The sequence below is a fragment of the Colius striatus genome, chromosome 12, assembly GCF_028858725.1.
Source record: "Colius striatus isolate bColStr4 chromosome 12, bColStr4.1.hap1, whole genome shotgun sequence".
Lineage (NCBI taxonomy): Eukaryota > Metazoa > Chordata > Aves > Coliiformes > Coliidae > Colius > Colius striatus.
In genome coordinates this window covers 347,638-368,617 of record NC_084770.1, presented here as the reverse complement: position 1 = coordinate 368,617, position 20,980 = coordinate 347,638, and the positions used below count along the sequence as shown (strand labels likewise).

The 20,980-nt window shown below is 47.6% G+C and overlaps 1 protein-coding gene across 1 annotated transcript in view; it reads right to left on the bottom strand.

The window, feature by feature from the left end:
* LOC104560412 (rho guanine nucleotide exchange factor 4-like) overlaps nt 1-20,980 on the bottom strand; it is a 102,709-nt gene that overhangs the window by 12,086 nt on the left and 69,643 nt on the right. Inside the window, 1 exon segment of the mRNA XM_062006064.1 lies at nt 1,264-1,443. Coding sequence (XP_061862048.1) covers nt 1,264-1,443 — 180 coding nt within the window.

The window sequence follows — 20,980 nt, the reverse complement described above, 5'->3', positions numbered from 1 at the left end:
TCCTAATAATCTTACTTGCAAAAACATGCTCTGCTTCTAATAGTTACCCAGCTGAGTCTGGCTCCTGCCATCTTATCAAAGCATTTGAATACCTTTGTAGCGCTGTCCACCCCAGCTCTCCAAGGGCTTTTGCTACAGACATTGTGTCACCTCATATCACCTCTTTTCAGGCTTGGCCTGGTTTTGGGGTCACTTGTGATCTGGAGTGACCCGGATAAAGAGCTAAAGGGCTGAGAATCTCTGCCCTCGGGCACCTAATTGCCTTTGTAGTGCTGCAGAGCCTGCCCTGAAGTGCTGTCAGCAGAGGAAGGCCTCCACATTGAGAGCCACAGCCCAGGAGAGGGAAAAGAGCCTTTCCCCTCACAGCAGGAAAGAAGTGCCCAGCAGTTACCCAGGCTCTTGCTTTACCTCCATGCATGCACAGAGAATTCACATGTATCAGAATGCTGTGTTGGAAGTTAAACCAGCCCCTGCAGTGCCCAGCTGGACTGGCTGGGCTCATCTATGTAGCTATTTCTGTATGGTCTTTGTAGCTGGCACTGAGGGAGAACCTTGGCACACCAGCCTTGGCCCACCAGCCTTGGCCCAAAAGCATCAAGTGTTTCTTATGTCCCCCTCAGCAGTTGTCCCACATGAGCTCCAGGATATTGTTTGTGTTTTCCCCCTCCATTTGTAAACGCCTGGAATGCAGTGCTGTGTGGGAGCCCTGCAGCCTCATGTTCATAAAATGCCAGGGCTAAAAGAAGGCACGTGCATCAGTCAGGTGGTTGGATGCTTTGGGACATGGCATTGCACTGGGCTCAGCACCAGATTCAGAAAGCTAAATTTGGTGCCGTGCTCATGGGCACTAGAGTGAAGACCTCTACCAGCTGCATCTGGCTTCCTCTAGGAGAGTACTTGTTGCTTGCTCCTGAAGGAGATGCTGTGTGCTGGGACACGAAGAGGCTGATAGGCACATGGGTGAGCAGGAGCCTGACTGCATGCAGGGCATCCTCCCAGCTGGGCAGCTCAGCTGAGCTCCAGAGGCTGCAACTGAACCACTTTTGCCTCAATTTACTCATGTAAAGAGGGACTTCTCCACCCTGCTGGCAGCTCAGCCGGGAGGGCCCCATGTACTGTACCCATGTGTAGAAGAGCAACATGTTGAACCAACTACCTGTAGCAGTGGAAGCTCTGAGGAGTTGCTACAGAACACTAAGCCTGGAAAAAAATACCAACCAGGTGGTGCTAATGGACAGGCATAAAAAAACATGCAGCTCTTACCCGTACAAAGCTGGCTGGAAACCAGCCTTCACTGTCCAGAATCCTCCCCCACCACCACTCCTTGTTGGTCGCATCCATCACTTCAATGACATCGCCAGCCTTGAATCCCAGCTCTTGGTCGTCCATCGTGACATGGTCCCAGAGGGCTTCTGCATACACCACACTGCCATCACTGATGAGCTGTGGACAGAGTGAGTCAAACCATCAGCTCCCCCTCAAGAAACCAGTATGGTCTGACAGCTGCTGCTGAGCCAAACAGCTCCCCACCAGCCATGTGCAAAGGAGCTGCTGCTAGTCTGGCAGATGCTTCGACTGTCTTTTGCTCTCAAGAGCATTTCTCCAAAATCCCTTGGACACAGTATGTTTACAACCATAAAGAACACTTATTTGATGCTCTGGAATTTCTTACTGCTGAGCCAGCAAACAAAGCTCAGGGGTGCATTGTTGGTGGTGCTGCCAGAGCAGCTCTGCTTTGGAAAGCCTTGAAGTAAAACCTTGGGCATCACTGCTTAGAGCCATACTTCAGAGCAGAAAGTATTCTGAGGCCTCAGAGCTAGTCTAGGATGGATAAAGCTTTAAGTATTTAAGGTAGTTAAACTTAGCATTTAAGCTGCTTAAAATAAGTCTCCTGGAGAGTTGAAGTAATTATACTGAGGGACAGACAATGGTTATTTACTACATATCCCATAGAGGGTCTACTCTAGTAAGAAAAAACAAAACAAAAAAAACCCCAGCCCACATGGCTAGAGGCTGGGAGGGAGCTCTTGAACATGGTGATGATTTTGTCTACAGATACCTGATGCCATTCTCACCAGTCACCCTTCAGCTAAGCTGTATCACAGAATGGTAGGGTTGGAAGGGACCTTTAGAGATCACTCAGTCCAACCCCCTGCAGAAGCAAGAACTTTTTGTGTTTCAGCTTCTTCCCATCACCCCTTGTCCTGTCACTGGATACAACAGAAAAAAGTGCTGTCCCAACCTCCTGACACCCACCATTTAGATATTTGTAAACATTAATGAGATCCCCCCTCAGTCTCCTCTTCTCCAGGCTCAACAGCCCCAGTTCCTGCAGCCTTTCCTCATAAGGAAGATCAGCATCTCGGTGGCCCTGCACTGGCCTCTCTGCAGCAGTTCCCTGTCCCTCTTGGGCTGTGGAGCCCAAAACTGGACACGGGACTCCAGATGAGGCCTCACCAGGGCAGAGCAGAGGGGCAGCAGAACCTCCCTCGACCTGCTGTCCACACTCTTCTTGATGCATCCCAGGATGCCATTGGCTTCTTGGCCACGATGGCACGTTGCTGGCTCATGTTTAATTTGCTATCAACCAGCACTCCCATGTCCCTCTCTGCAGAGCTGCTCTCCAGCAGGTCACCCCCAGCCTGTACTGTAGCTGTAGCTAAGTAACCCGTTGGACCCGCTGCAGCGGTATATTTGTGGTCCTACTGGCCACTACAGCAGGGATGGTTGCCTGATGCCTGCAGATTTATCATGTCCAAGGCTCCATTGAATTTTGACAACTACAGAGTACACACACAGGCTTCTTGAGACCTGAGCACAACTGAGGCTGTCTGAACACCAAGGATTTCCCCAAGGAGGCAGAGGTTAGACTGGAGTCCTTCTAAAAAGGAGTTGCTCAGCCACCCTGGAGTGGCAGCAAAACCCTATTTTTCTCCAGGAAAAAGATGCCATGATAGATTTTGGGAAGACAATGGACAGAGCAGTCTGTGAGGCATACAAATGAGGAAGCCTGTGCAAACTCCACTGTCCATGGTGTATCTGAGAGCATTGCAGCTGTATTACCACAGCCATGGATTGTACATGTCACCCTGGATTGCTCAGCCACACAGTTACTTATCCACTGCTCTGGGTTACTGTTTTTGCCTCTCCCCAGAGAAGATGCATGTTGTAAAAGACTGTCAGGATAATGGTGCATTCAGTAAATCGGGAGAGAGTTAACAAGGCATTTGAAAGAAAATTCAAATTCATTCTGCCTTTGGTTAGCAAATGTCCCTTCACTGAACCAGAAACACCTTAATGCAGCATCTCCATGATGACAAAAACAACAGGGTGCTGGGGAGGCACAGGAGGAGAGGTTCCCACTGGAAGGCCGTGCACAGGCAGCATGCTGGAGCGTGGACAGAGATGGGCAATAAAGTTGAGGAAGGGTCTGGAGCACAAGTCTGATGAGGAGCAGCTGAGGGAGCTGGGGTTCTTTAAAGAAGAGGAGGCTGAGGGGAGGGAGACATTACTGCTCTCTGCAACTACCTGAACAGAGGTTGCAACGAGGTGGGGGGCAGTCTCTTCTCTCAAGTAACAAGTGTTAGGATGAGAGGAAATGGCTCGAGTGGCACTAAGGCAGGTTTAGGTTAGATATTAGGAAAAATTTCTTCACCAAGAGGGCTGTCAAGTGTTGGAACAGACTGCTCAGACAAGTGGTGGAGTCACTGTCCCTGGACATGGTTTAGTGGAGCACATGGCAGTACAAGGTGAATGACTGGACTTGATCTGTAAGGTCTTTCCCAACCTAACTGATTCTGTGGTTCTATGATTCTACGCTTTTTACACATAGTTCACTTAACAGACACATTGCATATATTTTGACAAGCTTGGAGCATCCTCAGTGTGAGGAATAAACCCTTTGTTCAGTTTTGAACCACTAATAGGTCTTGTCAGGCTTCTAGAAAGGTAGAGGTTTCAGCTTGGTAGCGACGACTAGAGAAGGGAAGAGAGGGGATGTAAAAGTGTGTATCTTTCCAAAATCAATGGTGAGAGTTGAGTTACAGAGCAGCAGCTGGGCTGTGGATGACAGCAGATGCTACCCTCAGAAATGAGCTCTGCTGCTGCTTTGAGCAATACACTTGTGCACAACCCATCCCTTTGCTTTAGCAGTCCCACTTCAGTGGCTACTGACTGACTGCTGGCACCACAAGCTGAGTCCAGCTCCTCCCTTCTGCAGGAGGAGAAAAACAGTAAAGGGGTGATGAGATGGCTGGAGCTGAGCATCTGGCCACCCCTATAGAGAGGGGCTGATGAAACACACTGATCTCATGGGGAGTGGTGGGAATGCACTTGGGTAACCCTGACCACCAGCTCAGCTGCTGCCACACCACGCAGAGTCCTGTATCCCTCTATGGGGGTAAGGGATAGCTGTTGCTCAGGAAATGGGCATATGCTAATAAATCTTGGGGAAGAGTGGCATTCAGCAGGCTTTTCAATGTACAAATTGTGACCAGCACGTAAAAAAATAAGGCTTTTTCTGAGATAAAATACCTTTGCCGGCTGCTTCAATGTGTCACTCTGAATCAGCGTGCTGAGTATGATGGGGTAGCTGGTGCTCACGCCATGGCCCTGACCAGACAGAGACTAAATGGACTTCCTCTGTAGCATTTTGATGATCACACAAGCAGAGCACTGATGATGTGAAGGCATTAATACCTTACAGTACCAAGCTGTCAGATCTCAGTATCTTGATGAGATGACAAGAGGCAAAGCCTGACCTAGCACTGACAGCGCGTTAGGGTTGATGCACCCAGTTCACAAGGGGACAGAGCCACATGGTTCTTCTCTGAGTCCCTGAAAGCCATGGGGCTGACTGGTGAATCCTCAGCTGGTATTTGAATCCATCATTAACGTGATTGTCTTACATTTGCTCCATTTCAACAACAGCCATACTATGAATATGATTTGCCAATTCTAGAAAGTCACAACTGACGAGTGACCAGCCCCACAGGCAAGCAGACAGGGCACTGCCACAGACAGTGCTCTTGCAAGGGAGGACCTAAAAACACACCTGAAATACAGGCCAAGATTTGTTCAACGGACACCAAATGCCACCTTTGTAAGGAGGATTGATCAATATGGAATAAAGCAAGAAATAAAGAGTAAAAAACCAGTTTATATACACTTTGGTTTGCCTCAGTTAAGCCTCCCTGACTGCAGGCTGGCAGGCCCTGCCTACTCTCTTCCCTGCAGTGCTTCAGTCTGTGCTCATGTCTTGGGGGTGGACAGGGGAGCAGACACAAACCCAGACACAGTCCCTTTCCCAGAGCAAATAATGACATGTAGCTGTGAGCCAGGACTGGCACATCCAGGGCCCACAAGCACCCACGGTACTGCACGGCACTGTGGCCAGGAGGGCTGTTCCAGGTCGGGATGAGCAGGAGGAAAAAGGCTTAGGACACTCCCTCCCCATCCCAGGAAGGAGAAAACACACCAAGAGATAGAAAGGTTTTCTGCAAAATGTGTTAGAGCATGACACAATCAACTGCCTATCTCCTGAGAGCTGCTTATCTTCCAGAGAAGCATGTATCAAAGTGAATGTTCACTATTTCCAGGCAGAGCGGCTCCTTGGCTCAAAAGGCTCATCCTCCCACAGGTTTTGATCTTTGCAATTAAAGCAAGGTTTGAGAAACAACTATACATTTCCATATGAAACAACATTTACTTGCTGGCTTTTTAATATCAAGGACAACTCAGTACATGTTCTTGAAAAGCCCCAAACCAGTCTGCAAACATTAGAAGCCAGAGAACACAAACCCAGCCACCCTACAGCTGCTGCAGTATTGCAGCTGGCAGCAGTGAAAGCAAACAAATAAATGGCTATTTTCCTTTGTTTATAACAACATTTGAGTTTGTAGACAGCCATGTTTTCAACCCAAAGGCAGCTCTAATGCTGATGCTTTGAAACAGGACAGGGACTGCAGCTCTGGTGTGGCATTGGCATCGCTGTGCAGCTGCAGTTGCTCCAGCCCCACTGCTCCCCTGCAAACACAGCCCATGGCAAGGGAAGGAGCCCCTAAAGCAGGAAAGATGAAGGGGGGGAGGACTGCTGCCTTACTGCTCCAAGCAATGTGCACAGGCTGCCAAAGAGGAGATGCAGGCAAGGCTATAGCATACAGCTGCCCCAAATTAAGTCCATTCCATGTGGGCAAACAGATCTGGCATGCCAAGGCCCACGTCTCTGGGCTTGTTTGCATTCCAGCTGCTCAGTCCCTGTTTGTCTCCGGCTGGACACCTTGACATAATTACCTTGTATGTCCTGGTCTTCTTGTGACAGGAGCTGCAGGCAATATTAACAGAGATAAAACATCTCGACAACTTACAGAAGGAGGGATGAAGATGCCTTTAGGAAATATTTATCTTCGAGCTACTCGTTTCCATTTGAATAAAATTTGAATAGCTTTCTCTTGATAAGCCCAAGTACACTGGATCATACAGAGCTAGAAAATGAACCCGTGAGCATCAGAAGGTGCTGGGAACAGGCAAGTTCCGGGAGAAGGTGCCAATAAAATGGAATTTACTTTTCAGCTCTGGGGCCCTAAACCAGACCCGTTCCATGAAGAGCACCTGAACCCAAGCCCTTCCCAGTGAACTTGAAATAGTTGCCGTGAAGCCTTTGTTCATTGCTCCCTCCCCTCAGAACCTGTGCGATACCGACTAAAGCCAAACTGGGTCAGCACATGAAACATGCAAACCCTGCAGCAGTTCTGAACCCAGAGGCAAAGCCTCCCCTCCCAGCTCCAGTTCCTTCACCCATCACTCTGCTTCCAGAGATTCTCTTCTGTCTTTTCTCATGCAAAGTGCAGCAGAGGAGTTAAAATTTTGCTTCCACTCTGGCCCCAAAGTAGTGCTTCATTCCGTCAAACACTTATTTCTCCTGAAGGTGGGGGGAGCCAGCTAGCCTCTCCCCTGAACTGAACCCCGGGACAGTTATAAAAGCATCCGGACAGCTTGCTCTTGCTTCTCTCAGAACTTTTAGCTTTGCTGTACAACGATAGACACTATAGATTACATTTATCTCACAGAATTTCTGTCATCTGAACAGCATTAGTCTGAATCGGTTATCTTGATTGTCTTTCGTGATGAATTAACCAAGGCCCGAGGGTCCCGTCTCCCTTCTCTGCCAGGCAGGAATTTCTAGTCTGGCTAGACCAGACTTGCTGCCTGGCTGCAGGCTGCCAGAACCACTGACACTACCCCACAGCCAAACACTTCGTTGCTTCTTGCCACTCCTCAGTCTACGTGTTTGAGGGTAACGAGGGCCCTCCTTGCCGCAGGGTCGGGCCAGCCACGGGTCCGCACACGGGCCGCGGGCCGCGTTCCTGCTGCAGGCCCACACGCCGTGTCACGCCATGCCCCTGCTCAGGGTATGCCCTCAGCATTCCCTCTTGCTTTTGCCTGCTTTATCAGCTGCATATTTTTTCAGCACAGATTTCAGAGCACCGATTAAGGATAGTGGAGGACTTTCAAGCACTTACCAAACACTGCAGATCTCCATTCAAAGTATTTCAGTTTGGCAGTGATTCTCCTTAACAAATCTGAGATGTCAGTCAACCAAGATCTTAATCCAGTCAAGTGTGCTACACTGATATTCCAGAGAGCTGCATTTTTAATCAGTGCCTGTAGACAAACCCCTCATGTGACATGGAGTACAGCTGCCTCCATTTACCACACATTCAAAACTTGTCATCACATTTATTTGGTAAGAACTGTTTTCCACAAAACCATTCTGACTGGCATTAATTACATTATTCCCTTTTATTTATATCATCTGAGTCCTGATTCCCCCTCAGAAGTGGTATAAACAGATGGGAAGAGGAGGAGGGTCCCCCTGCAGCAGGCAAGGAGAAGCTTTGAGAACTGCCTCTGTTAAGCCTTACTGGAGAAGAGAAGGCCACCCTGGCAGAGAGCAGAGGCGGCAGAGCTGTGCTCCATGTTATTTCAGCTGTGTGTGAAGGGTACAGCACCAGAAAGGATGTCAGGTGCAGCTCCCTCTGAGCCCGGTTAAATGGGATTTTTCAAACTCAGTCCCTACCATTCTATGATTCCAGGGTGACCCAACAAGTTCTCAGTTCCACACCCAATATGTGGGAGCTGATTATTATTATCATTACTATTACAGTGCAAAACTAATCAAGTGAACTGGCTCTAGACCATCTTACTTTTGGCTGAAATAGGCCTGGAAAGTTATGATGAAAGAGTGAGGATATTCACTTGTAGCAGAGGAGTCAGTGTCCTCACTATCCCAACTATCACTCTCCTATGATCTATGCAAATCTAACATCTTTAAACTTTGGCATGAGGAAGAAGCAGGAGCAAAGCCCTTCTCAGACTTAATGGTACTCTGCAAAAGTCTGTCTTTGTATCATGATTTATATGAAATGTTTAAAGTGTTAGGTGTTGCAGTTGCTGGGAGTACTTACAGTAAGCTAAACTGTAAAATAGCTTCCATTTTAATCTTTCATCCAAGCTTCCAGAGGACACTTATTGAAACTTGTGTCTATAAGACATTTATTTTCTGGTATGAGTGAAATACATTTTCAAAGATGCAACACTGAGTGATGGGGTGACAAAACGGCAAAGGAAGTTTTATGCTGACAAATGTAACACAAGAAATACCTGACACAAATGACTAAATGAGCTGCTCCTCAGGAATGTCTCTGTGGACAGGTGGAAGAAAACATTGTCCTGCTGCATCAGAGACAGAAAGTCTGAATGTCAAGAATGACTCAGAAAGAAAGAGGGGTGAGGAGAACTAGATGAGGCACAAAGAGCAGCATGAATCAAAAGCAGGAAGATTTTTTAGGCCAGTACAAGCTAAACAGACCTTGAAGCTGCAATAGGGAAAAGTGGATGGAGGGTGGCCAAGAGACTGAAGGCTTACCAAAAGGTTACCCGTGCTACAGGACGACAAATACATAGATGACTTTAAAAGAGATCATGTAAATATATGTCCTTCAAGGCCATTTAAACACATCATATCTGGAAACAGGCCATCAAAGATCTTAAGCACATATGAGAAGGCATACAAAGGAAAAAGGCCATACTATTCTTAAGCAGTTACCCAAAGTCACAGATAAAAGTGCTACTGGCTGGCCCCACGGGGCTGGTCTAAATTAGGGTGGTAAAAAACACACAAGAAAGGAAATATGGACTACTCATATTACCTCCAAATACTTCTTGAGCCCTGAAAATGTTCACTTGGCAGGGACAGATCTATTCCCTGAGGTACAACATTTGTTCAGGTGGAAAATTGGCAATTGCCAGTGCAGTAATTACGAGGATGGTAAGATGTCCTCTGGGGTAGGGCTGCCATCCTCCTGGCTGGGACTCCTCAGGCAGAGCTAAGTGCAACACTTCCATACAGCTGCGACGTAACACACTTTATCCCATCCTCACTACACTTGCCAGGCACATGGAGCAAGGTCAGTTCATACACTTGAAGTAGTCATTCATCCCTACCATATGGATGTCCAAGTCCTGGTCACTTTCTTTGGCCCCCAAAAGGCGGGGCTGAAGGTATATCCAAGGAAATTTGGCTGTTCAGACATTGCCTGAGAGGCTTCCAGGGAGAAAGTCCCAGCAGGCAGGTTACAGGAGTGGGTATGTACTGCATCCTCACTCAAAATGTTCAGAAAGGCTTTTACAATTAAGAGCTCAATGGACCTCAAAACCTCCTTAAGCACTCAAAACCAGAGAACTTAAGTCATTCCAAAGCTGTAAATCAGCTTAAACAGCTTAAGCTCATCTAAGGCCTTAAAGTGTTTTAAGCATTTTAAACCCATCTAAAGCCTTAAAGTGGCTTAAGGATCTTGAAATACTCTAAGGCTTAAAAGTGGTTTAGGTATCTTTAACTTTTGGCTAACCCACTCCTCATACCTCTCCCAACTGTGTGGCACCCATCACATCAGGTTAAGGTAGGACCCAAGTGCCATAGTCTCATTTACCCCAAAGAGCCTAGATCTTTGCAGATTGCCCTTTCTACCCTCTATTTCAAACTGTTCTGGGGTGCTCTGGGGAGCGTTAAGGCCCAATCTCCCCACTCAGCACAGACCTTGGAGGTGGGTGCACACAGCAACACAGGGGCTTGTGCCAGGGTGCCAGAGCTGGCTGGGCTACTGCACTGACGGCACCTGGTAACCACCACACGCTCCCCTATTGGCTTTGGTTTCAAAGACTGGAAGGAGTGAGGCCCGGGGTTGAACTCTCAGGTTTGAACAAGACTTTGATCTCGGGCTCACAAACCTACAAAGTTTCTGGTTCCAGTTTGGCTGTAGATGAAAACAGCGTCAGACTGACTGACTCCCTTCTTCACCTCACTGGCTGTGAGGTAGGTTTGAAGCCTACGTTTACTGCAGAATGTTAACACCATTTCAACATTTGCTGATGCTCTGATTTTAACTGTACAGCCTGGGAATGGAAATAGCCCTGGACCTTTTCTGTTTGGTAGTTCTCATATTTAACAGTGATTGCTGTTGCATCATTTTTTATGGTACCGTTTCTCAAGCACCCAAAGAGGAACTGTTTTCAATAGAAAATGTTACTTAATGTTACATTAACATATTGTTTCATCACTGCTGCTACAAATTTGCCCCATTCTCTTGCTGCTGCACACAGCATCACTCTTCCTCTGTGTACTCCCGTCAGCACACTTGTCCCTCTCTGCAGGGCAGCTCCCAATTCCACTGCCTTTCCCCTCACTTAATTTTGAGATTTTTCCTTTCTACCTCCTTTGTTGCTTCCTCTTTCCTCATTATTTATTTGGAAAAGCAGGGGATATACTATATAGATACCCCAGGACAAGGTATCCAAACCAGTTCAGCTGAAGCTCATTTGACACAGGGATTTACTGAGGAGAAATGTTAGACTCTGGCTCTTCACAGAAAAAAAAGGAAAAGGAACCATGCAGTTAGTTCCCAGAACTCTCCACGTACTGTTGCTACTCCCTTCCCCCAAAAGATTCTACAAGTTACAGAACCAGTTAGAGCTGAAAGGCAAATGAATCTAAATTTATTTTACAAATAAGGTTAAAGAAAACATTTCAAAGCAGATACAAACTGCATTGCTAGCAAAGCACTCTGAATCATCGAAAGGTCAGCATCTCTTTGGGGTCACGGTGGGCAGCAAGCCAGAAACACAGCACACAGGCTGTCCTTCTCTTGTGTGTGCATGACTGGATTTTAATGGAACACACTACAAAGAACACACTGAAATGATTTTTAATTGCTCCTATCTCCTGTGAAAAAAAGAATCTCCCTTGGATTAACAGCACTGTGCCAAAGTCTGTACAGCACTAGTAGGTGCTGGTGGAGATGCTGGGCCAACAGAGATTGTTTAGCAGCTTCCATGGCTCTCAAAGATGGTCTCCCTGCCTCAGAAGAACCATACATGGTTTAATATCTTTCTCCCTTCTTCACCTTCTCCTGAGAGAGAAATCCTGCATGTTTATGATATCTCAAAACATATGCTTTCCATCCCTCCCACTCCCCAAACCTTTCTGGTGATCTCTCTCCCACTGCGCACACACACTGTTTGAGATCAATTCTTCACTGAACTAAGAGTTGCTGTCTCTCCTTTGAGAATGGGGCAGAGGAAAATCTGAATCTCAGACAGACAGAACAACAAAAACCTTGATAATGTCTCACTGCCAGACAGAGGAGGCTGTCTAGCTCTTGGGTTTGGTTAGTATCTGTAAATATAAAAAATGAGTCATTCCTTTTGTAGTCCCTATAGAAGGTTCTTCAAGCTAAGAACACTGAAAACCACCACCACCACCAAAGGAAACAGTAAGCTTTTATATTGTAAGCATCTTGTGCTAGGTAAAGAAGACTGATTCAAGAAGCACCAGGTTCATAGAATCTTCTAAGACCCTGTACTATCATGCTTCTGAATATTTTATTCATTTGCCTCAAGTCCACATCACCTGGATGAAGAGAACTAAAAGCCAAAGCCTCAAACCAGAACCACATTGCTGTTTCCAACACCATGTTGCCAGCAAAGCCTCTAACTAAGGGAGACCAAAGCACCTGCTGTTCCTCCTGCAGAATGTGGCTTCTTTAGTCCAAGCAGGAAAAGACCAACAGATGTCCTGTTCCCCACAGGTCTTCATTTTAGTCACCTTGACTCCCTGCATAGCCCTTTCATAGCAGCCACAGGCTTTTCAGCACAACAAAGCAGTTTTGCAAAAGCAGCTCAATGCAGAGCACATTCTTGTAAACCAGGCAGCAATGGGGTACTGCAGCCCCTGGCTCTCTTGTCTCAGTGCCTACTGCAAATCTTCACACTACATAATTAGACAGTGCTTGGTGTAACAAGTCCTGACTCCTGGGCACCACAGGTGTGAATGGGGATACTAAAAATACCAAGTCATGACTCCTCAGCAGCATCTGTTTTCTTAATTTCCTGCTGGAACTATTTCCTTTGGTGAGGTGAGGAAAGCTGTGTTAGGCTGCTGCTGAGAGATCCTCTTTAGATTCACACGTGATACCTACACAGAGTGTTTGTATTTCCATACAAAATTGGACACAACTCTCTAGACACTCAATGTGCCAAGACTGGACGAGATCATGATTCAAAACAACCACAAGCAGTCAAATCCAGCTCTACTATGCTGTTCTGAGCCACATTACCACAACAACTATAGCCACTGGGCCTATAAAAAACATTTACACCCTGCCCAGGACAGTGGTCACTACAAACCAGCACATCTTAGTAGAAGACAACACATGAAGTCCATTCTTGTGTTGATATCCTAAAAGGATGCAATGCTGAACAAGCACAAGATTGTTAAGTGTGGCTGCTATGGTGGTTTGCTCCGTGCTGTGTCACCTTTGCTTTGCCCAGCAGCCTGCTCTGGGTAGGAGCTGCTGCAGGAAGGAAGGAGTGTGGTGAAGGCAGCCCCTGTTCCCCAGCTGGTGGAGGGTCTGCTTGTTCTGCCACCAAGGGACAGTAGAGATCCAGGTGCTCTCTGAATCTGGTGCTCTCTGGAGGGAAAAGCATGCTGGAAGGGACTGTGTTAGGGTCTCCCTTCCTGGAGGGAGAAGGGGAAAACATGGGACCTCAGTGCTGCAGCAGGATTCATGGGACCAGAGCCCTTCACGAGGCCCTTATTCCAGAGGGACCAGATCAGCCAGTTGAGAGAGCAAACTCTCACATTGTCCTCTCCGTGGTCCTTCACACCTGACCAACTCCTCTGCTGAAAGGTTCAATAACACCCTCTCGTTACCTGGGGAGACATTTTCCATTTAGCACCACCAGTACAGCTGAGCTGACTATCACTCTAATCAATTACAAATGCAGAAGGCTTACATGCATGCGGAAAAAGGCACTGTGGGCTTTCAGCAGGTCCATTCTACCCCTTCAGGAGCCATCTCCATCACTGCCAAACACAGACACAGAGTGGGTGCACTGTGTGTGACAACCAGAGTCACATCTGGAGTAGCCCCAGCCAAAGAACAGATACAAAGGTTCAAACAAGCCATTTTATTCCAGAGTCTGCAGCACATTCTGTAGTTAAGCACAGTGACATGGCATCAATAACAAGTACTGCCCCCCTCTTCAAATCTGTCTTTAATCTGCCTTATGGGACTTCTTTTGTTGTTTGTTTTTTTTTTTTACTTTAAATCAAAAGACTGGAAGAATGAATTAAAAGTAATTGGTGATGGTATCATCCTAAATGTTCACTGTGTTTCTTATCTGGCCAGCTCATGCCTTAGATTCTAAGAATAAATCACAAAGACAAGCAGATCCCACATAGCACCACAGGAATGAGTTTAGCTCAGGAGAACAAATTAAGAAAAGATACAATCTGAAGCCCAAATTTCCCTTTGGAAATGATGTCTTGGTCTCATTCCTGTTCATAGATACTCTTTGCATTTGCAAGGCTCAAAGTAAAGCAGTAGCAGAGCAAACCTCTCACCTGCTAAATGTTCTTCAGCCAAGATCTGAGGCAGGTTTGAGTGAGTCTCACCTAACATCAGACAGACTAACGCTTACATGACAACTGCAGCTTCCAGCTGAATGTATATGGCTATAGGTGAAGTTGAGGAAGGAGGAAAACACTGGCCTGCCCCCCAAACAAAGCTCAACATAGATACTTCAGGACGAGTTGTGGAGCAAACAGCTAGACAAGCAGTGGAAAAAGAAAACTGAAATTCACCTAACAGTAAGTATTAAAAGAAAAAGTGTTCCCAGCAAGCAGCATTAACACCTGGGGCAGGCAGGGTTATAATACATATCTCCAAAGAGCACTCTGTAATCTTGCAATTCATCTTAGCGGAATTTTTTAATAGAAGAACAATTCTACTTTTTTGCTCCCAACTCTGCTGGTACCAAGAGTCTGGTAGAATTCCCCTATGCAGCTTGCCCCATACAAGGAAGGTGATTTCACTGGGGATTGAATTACTTTTTAATATAACATATTTTTTCTTCCAGCTTATCTCTCACTGTCCTGCCCTCCCCAGAGCCCCTGAAGACAACAGTTCTTTATTTCGCTAGCAGCAAGAAGGTCTTCTCCCCATAGCAAGGTCTCAAGTCCTCTAAGTCAACAACCACAGCATTGCCCTGAGAGCAGAGCTGCTCTGCAGGAAGCAGCTCTGTACTCCAAAGGCACTAACTGCCCAGACTCGTGTTATTCCCAAGGCTTACATTTCCTCTCTAGTCTCAGCAGTTATTTTGGATCAGCTGTTTGCAAGACACTCCTCCATCTCCCATTACATGCACTGGCAGTTCTGCACAAGCTTTGGTGCAGAGCTCCACAGCTCTGGCTCCCACAGACACAGCTGCTGGAGCTGGGCTGAGCAAAGGGAGCTTTTTGGAAATAAGGATGCTGTACCATGTATGGTGTAGCTGTGGTAAAAGCAGGTTAGCGAAAGAAAGGGAGGAGGAGGTTGCAGCACTGTGGGATCACATATCTGCTCACAGCAGGGCTGTGCCTGCCTTGGGAGCCCACTATCACCAGGTTTTCTATTCAATCCCTTCCAAACCCAGCAAAATCCTTCACTGAGCAGCAGGAATAGGGCATCCCCAAACGGAGTAAGCAGCAACTAGCAGAAGGTGAACTACATCATCACAAGACCAGCTCCAGCTAACCAATTTGGTGGGACACTAACAGAGAAGTTCCTGAAGCACCTTCCTAGGCAGAGCGCAACAGGAAGCTGCAGTCTCCAGTTCAGTGACAAAAGCCACCCAAGGAGCATTTCAGTGACGTGACACTGAGGTAAACAAGAACCTGAGTCACTTTGGGAATCCAGGGTCAGTCTTGGCTGGCACATGTTTGTGCTCAGCTTACCAGCTGCCCCACACAGCTTCTATGGGTTGAGCCAAACGTTCAGGTTATGAATAGGGTGGACTCCCCAGAGCTATATGTGTACACGGAGGCTCTAGGAATAACTGCAGTTCTCATCTAACATCAGAGGTGTGTTGCACTATTTCAAGACAGAGAACAGGTGAGACAGCAATAACTGACAGTTCAAACCCAGTGTAGGGGCTGACATGATGCTGAAGCCTGTTACTTCTTTGTTGCTGTCGAGAGCAAATACCCACTAGATAGATGAGGGGTGAGAGCTTCTGAATGCTCAAGCACTTCCAGAGCCTGCTCAAATGTTATGTATGACCTGTGCTCAGAAGCAGCTGACAAAAGCTTTCCAGCACTGACAGCTATGACACCAAACTCATGCATCAGTCACTCCTCTGTCATTTTTCCCACCTCACACCATGAAGTTATGATTCCAGCTGTAACTCAGCCCACAGGTAAAGTTGAGAGGAGAGAGAAACCATTTATTTGAAAGCCAGTGTTGTATACTGAGGTTGGGGTTGGTTTTCTTTAAATGGTAACTTCATAAAACAACATATACTATATGGTTCCAGTGGCTCTTTATCACAGTGTGTAGCTATTAGAGTTAATAGGCTAGTTGGAGATCTGCAATAATTCAAAACTATTCATCTACATAAGAGATTCCCAGAGAAGTAGCGAGAGCTGGGGTCTGCTGCTGCCCCACATCTAGCACTGCAGTGGATGTTTCATACTCAGATGTAACAGAAAGGAGCTCTGCAAGGACAAATACCAGTTGTGTTCTAAAGTGAGGTGCTTTTGTACAACACTAATGTATTACACACAACCACATAAGTAACTGGTACAGAGTACATCACTCATGATGACACAGACAACATCACCATCCGGCCTCTCTCAATACCAGAGCAGACTCCAAGAGCCATAAACATTCAGGTCTGAAAGGACTGCAGCAACTCCAGCCATTAGTGCCAGCAAATGCACCGTGCTTGAGATAGCTGTACTTAAACTGCAGGTTACCTAACACACAAAACGAAGGATCCTGCTGAATTTTAAGGGCTTGGATGTTTTGCACAGTCTTGATCATGAAAGCAAGCGGTTTCACTGAGAATAGGGCAGCGTAGCCTCATTTCCAGTCTGTCTTCCTCCAGCCATCGGCCTCCTTCAATGCCATCAAGTAGAGGGTTGCTCCACTGAGGTGCCAGTGCCCAAGTCTGGAAGTGCTGTGGTGTATGGGGCTGCATCATGGAGGTGAAGAGGCCTGGGGTGAGGGCACTGCTTTGCTGCCCTTCCCTAACAGGTCAAGAAGAGTGGTCCTTGAGTCACTCTCCCCTGTGCACAGCTGCTGCTGGCCAGTGAGAAACACGTGGCCTGCAGGCCACGTCCCGTGCAGAGGTTCTGCCGGCCATTTTAATACACGTAGCAGATAAGCACTCAGATGCGATAAAGAAAAGGGGATATAAGCCAACAGAACACTCCTTCCACACTGCTGCAGCATTTATTCAGCCCAAATTTCTGATGCACCGTATTGATCAATCACTTTGGCTAATTGAGCATGGCTCTGGTCACGGCACAGCACAGGGACGGAGGCATCGCAGGGGGTAGCTTTTAATGCAGGTGTTTGCGTGTGGCAGGTCCTTGTGCAAGTGCTCATTACAGGGTGACTGTCCCTCTGCTAAGAAAGCAGCAGCACCTTGGGCTTCTCCAGGGCTGGAAAGTGCTATGAATAGGCACTGGATCATCACTGTCAGGAATCAAGGCTGATTAGTGCCACGGAGGGTGGTTACAATTAAGCAGGTTGGCTCTGTTACCTCTTTCCCTTTCTCTGCTTTAAGGGTAATCCAAACTGCAAGGCACAGGTGATGACAGGAGGAGAGTGAGGGAAGCAGGGTGGGGACAGAGGCGATGATTAAAAAACAAAGGAGGGATAGTCTGAGACACACAGTTACCGTAACAGCAGACAAGCAGACCAGAGGCAGACAACGACAAGCTGACCTGCTGATTTGTCTCCCAGTCCTGGAAACCCCCATCCACCACACCAGTCCTCCTTCAGTGAAATGCCAAAAGAAACATCAGCACCACGTTGACGATGATGAGGAAGAGCAGGATGACAAAGACCACTACTCGCTGTGTCTCCGGGTTCATGTTGCAGCGGAGGAAAGTGTGAAGCGCGCTCCATTTGTGCCTGCTTCGGTCAGGGACCTTTGCCATGGCTTCAGTCCCCCAGGAGAAAAAACACCAAACCCACAAAAGCAGCAGGTTTCTTCAGTGACAGGGGCACAGACGGGGGCAGAGGGCTGCGAGCAAAAGCTGTTTCGAAGCTCTCATAAGCAGGAGTCTGAAGGGTTTGACGCAGCCATTGCTGGTCCCACACGGCATGTGTGCCAAAACGCCCCCTTCCCCACCCCCTTATCTCCAGGGGACGCTTATCAGCACATCCGTGGCTTCCCACGCCTCTGCTGCCGAAGCAGCCGTGGCCATCGCTCTAGCAGAAGGCAGACATTGAATTCCTTCTCGCCGAGCGTGCCAGAGCACTGCAATCCGGGCTGCGATATTGGCTTTCCAGAGAGCGGCTCAGCTATTTGCTGGGCGTCTCCAGGATACATGCAGGCCTTAGCAACCAGGCAAGCCGATGTGATGGTGTGCAAGGGAGGCTTTTAAGGAGGGTCAGCAGTGGATTAGGCTGCTGCTTTTTTCAATCCTTCCACCAGCACTGACAGCGTGCCAGCAGCAGAGAGCAGCCCTGCCAGGAGGCCAATCCCGCCGGGCTGGCTGGGCCCGGGAAAGGCCGTCCGTGCCACAGCACAGAGCCCAGCTCCCACGCACCTCGGCGTGTTTGTGGGGAGGACAAGGGGAGATGCAGTCCTCTGACTGAAGTCCAAGAGAAGTGGCTCATGTTGGACCCTGCCATCCGCTTCGTGGCAGGATCCTTTAGCCAGAACATCTAAAGGACTCAGCTACCTCTGCCAACATCTCCCTGGGACTGAGGTACTCACAACCCAAATCTCTGCAACCAGAAAACCTCTAGTCAGCTCTGCAGACCCCTAAACGTGCTTTCATGAATGGCATTTTTTGCTGTTGGACTGTTAAGCTTACCAAGCACCAAGCTGCCTTTGGCTACACTCACAGATGCCCCAGCCTAAGCATGGCTCCCACCAATGTCTGACCAGGGTTGGGCTGAAAAGGTACTCCTGGAAAAGATTTTCTTGCAGAGCAACCATCCCAGACAGGCTCTTTTTCCTCTAACCAGCAAAGCAGAGCCTACTCAACAGTCAGCAGTAATAGCACTCTACAGGAAAGGAAGAGAAGCACCCAGTATTCAAGTCCTTAAAGATCCTGCAAATCTCCTTGTCTCTAGCCTAAATACAGAAGGAGGACAACAGTGCATAGGACAAAGGCTTGTGGTCCCAGTGCAGCTTCCAGACCTGATAAGCAGAACTTCACATACTGAGCAAACCACTCAGACCCACAGGCTGCCCAAGCTCCCAGGCCTGCATTTGCTTAATGACCTTGCAAAACCAATTCTTCTTGCCACATGCACTACAACACAACTCTTCGAGTCCTAAACCTGCAGACTTCCATTTAATGAAAGTTCTTCAAGTCCACAGTTAACTCACATCATTGCATTGTGCAACTCCTGGGCATTCTGCAAATCCTGTCTGGTTTTGAAGGTTCTTCATGAACAGACTGAGTTTGGGCATAAGTCATCAAACAGTATTGGGCAGGAGAAGCTAATCACAGTGATTGGGAAGCATGGTCACATATGCTTCACTGAAACCTGTACAGCAAATACCATCTTCTTTAGTCAGTTACACTGAAAAGAACTAGATAAACTTCAGGGACCCACCAAGACACAGAAGCTGGCAGAGGTGTACTGTTAGTGCCACAGGACACCAGGCAATTTCTAAACTCTATAATGATGCAATTCTCCATAATCTGAAATCTTTGCAAGTCATGAACATGCTTAAAGGTGAAAGTTTGACTGAATATCTATATAAAGATATCTTTAAAAGGGAAGGAGATTTACTTCTCGGACACAGCTTTGAGACTGCTTGGAAGGAAAAGTTAGAGGGAAACCGATACCAAGGTGAAAAGATGCAAAATTGTAATGCAGGGTGCATTTTCACCTAACTCTGTTGGAGCCATCTCTAAGAAACATCCTAAGCCACAGCTATGTTTCTTTGCTTTTCTGATGTACAGACCTAAGTGCCCTCCTGCACTATATTGCTTGGCCACATATAACACATCTACCTTGTGAACAACTTGGAGCATGACAGAATTCATCTTAAGTCACCCTTCTCATCCCACAGTGAATAAGCAATCACAGAATCATAGAATCTCAAGAGCTGGAAAGGACCTTGAAGGCTCATCCAGTCCAACCCCCCTGCCAGAGCAGGACCACACAGGAACTCGTCCAAGTGGGGTTTGAATGTCCCTAGAGAAGGAGACTCCACAGCCCATCTGGGCAGCCCCTGCCAGTGCTCCCTCACTCAACAGGGAAGAAACTCTTCCTTGTATTTCTTTGGAATCTCTTCTGTTCTAGCTTGTCTCCATTGCCCATTGTCCTGTCACTGGCCATCACTGAGAACAGCCTGGCTCCATCCTCCTCACACCCAGTCTTTATGGATTTGTAAATATCAATGAGGTCACCCCCCAATCTCCTCCAAGCTGAAGAGCCCCAGCTCCCTCAGCCTTTCATCAGAAAGGAGATGCTCCACTCCATCATCTCTGTGGCCCTGCACTGAACTCTCTCCAGCAGCTCCCTGTCCTTCTGCAGCTGAGGGGCTCAGAACTGGACACAATATTCCAGATGTGGTCTCACATGGGCAGGGAAGGAGAAGGGGAGGAGAACCTCTCTTGACTTACTGCCCACAGCTCTTCTAATCCACTCCAGGTTGCCACTGGCCTTCAATCAGTTATAACTGTGGTAATTCGAAAGCTAATACATGCTGATGAGTGCCGGCCTTCAGGGCCACGTGTGTTCATCAGACAGTCTCTACAGCTACCTGAAAGGAAGCTGCAGTGAGGCAGCAGTTGGTCTGTTCTCCTTAATGACAAGCAATAGAAGAAGAGGAAATGGCCTCATGTTGCACCAGGGGAGGTTCAGGCTGAGTCTGAGGAGAAATTTCTTTGCTGACAGGGTTGTCAGGCATTGTAAGGGGCTGCCCAGGGAGCTGCTGGAGTCACCGTCCCCGGAGGGGTTTCAGAGGCAGGTGGATGTTGCACTGAGGGAAATGGCCTAGGGGTTGATAGGGCTGGAACAAAGGCTGCACTCCCTGAGCGTAAAGGTCTCTTCCAGCTGAAACCATTCTATGATTCTCTGAGTAGAAACTGGTCTTGACAAGGACAAAAACTGCAGAGTGACTCTAGCTGTGACCTGGCTTTTATTTTCACCCCCACACAGTGATTCCTCTCTCACAGTTCTTCAGAGAGTCTGTGCATGGGGAGTTACTTCCATGGTAACTCACAGTTGGGGGGCTTTCCAGCTCCTGCTGCATGCTGCTAAACACCATGTGGCATTTTTCTGTGACAGAAATAAAGCCTCATTCTTATTCCTCACTGATCAGACCCACTTCTGTGGTAGGTGGCATCAGCAAGAGATGAAATAGCTACAAAGGTTTTACACTGCAGCTTGTAGTAAAGTGGGAC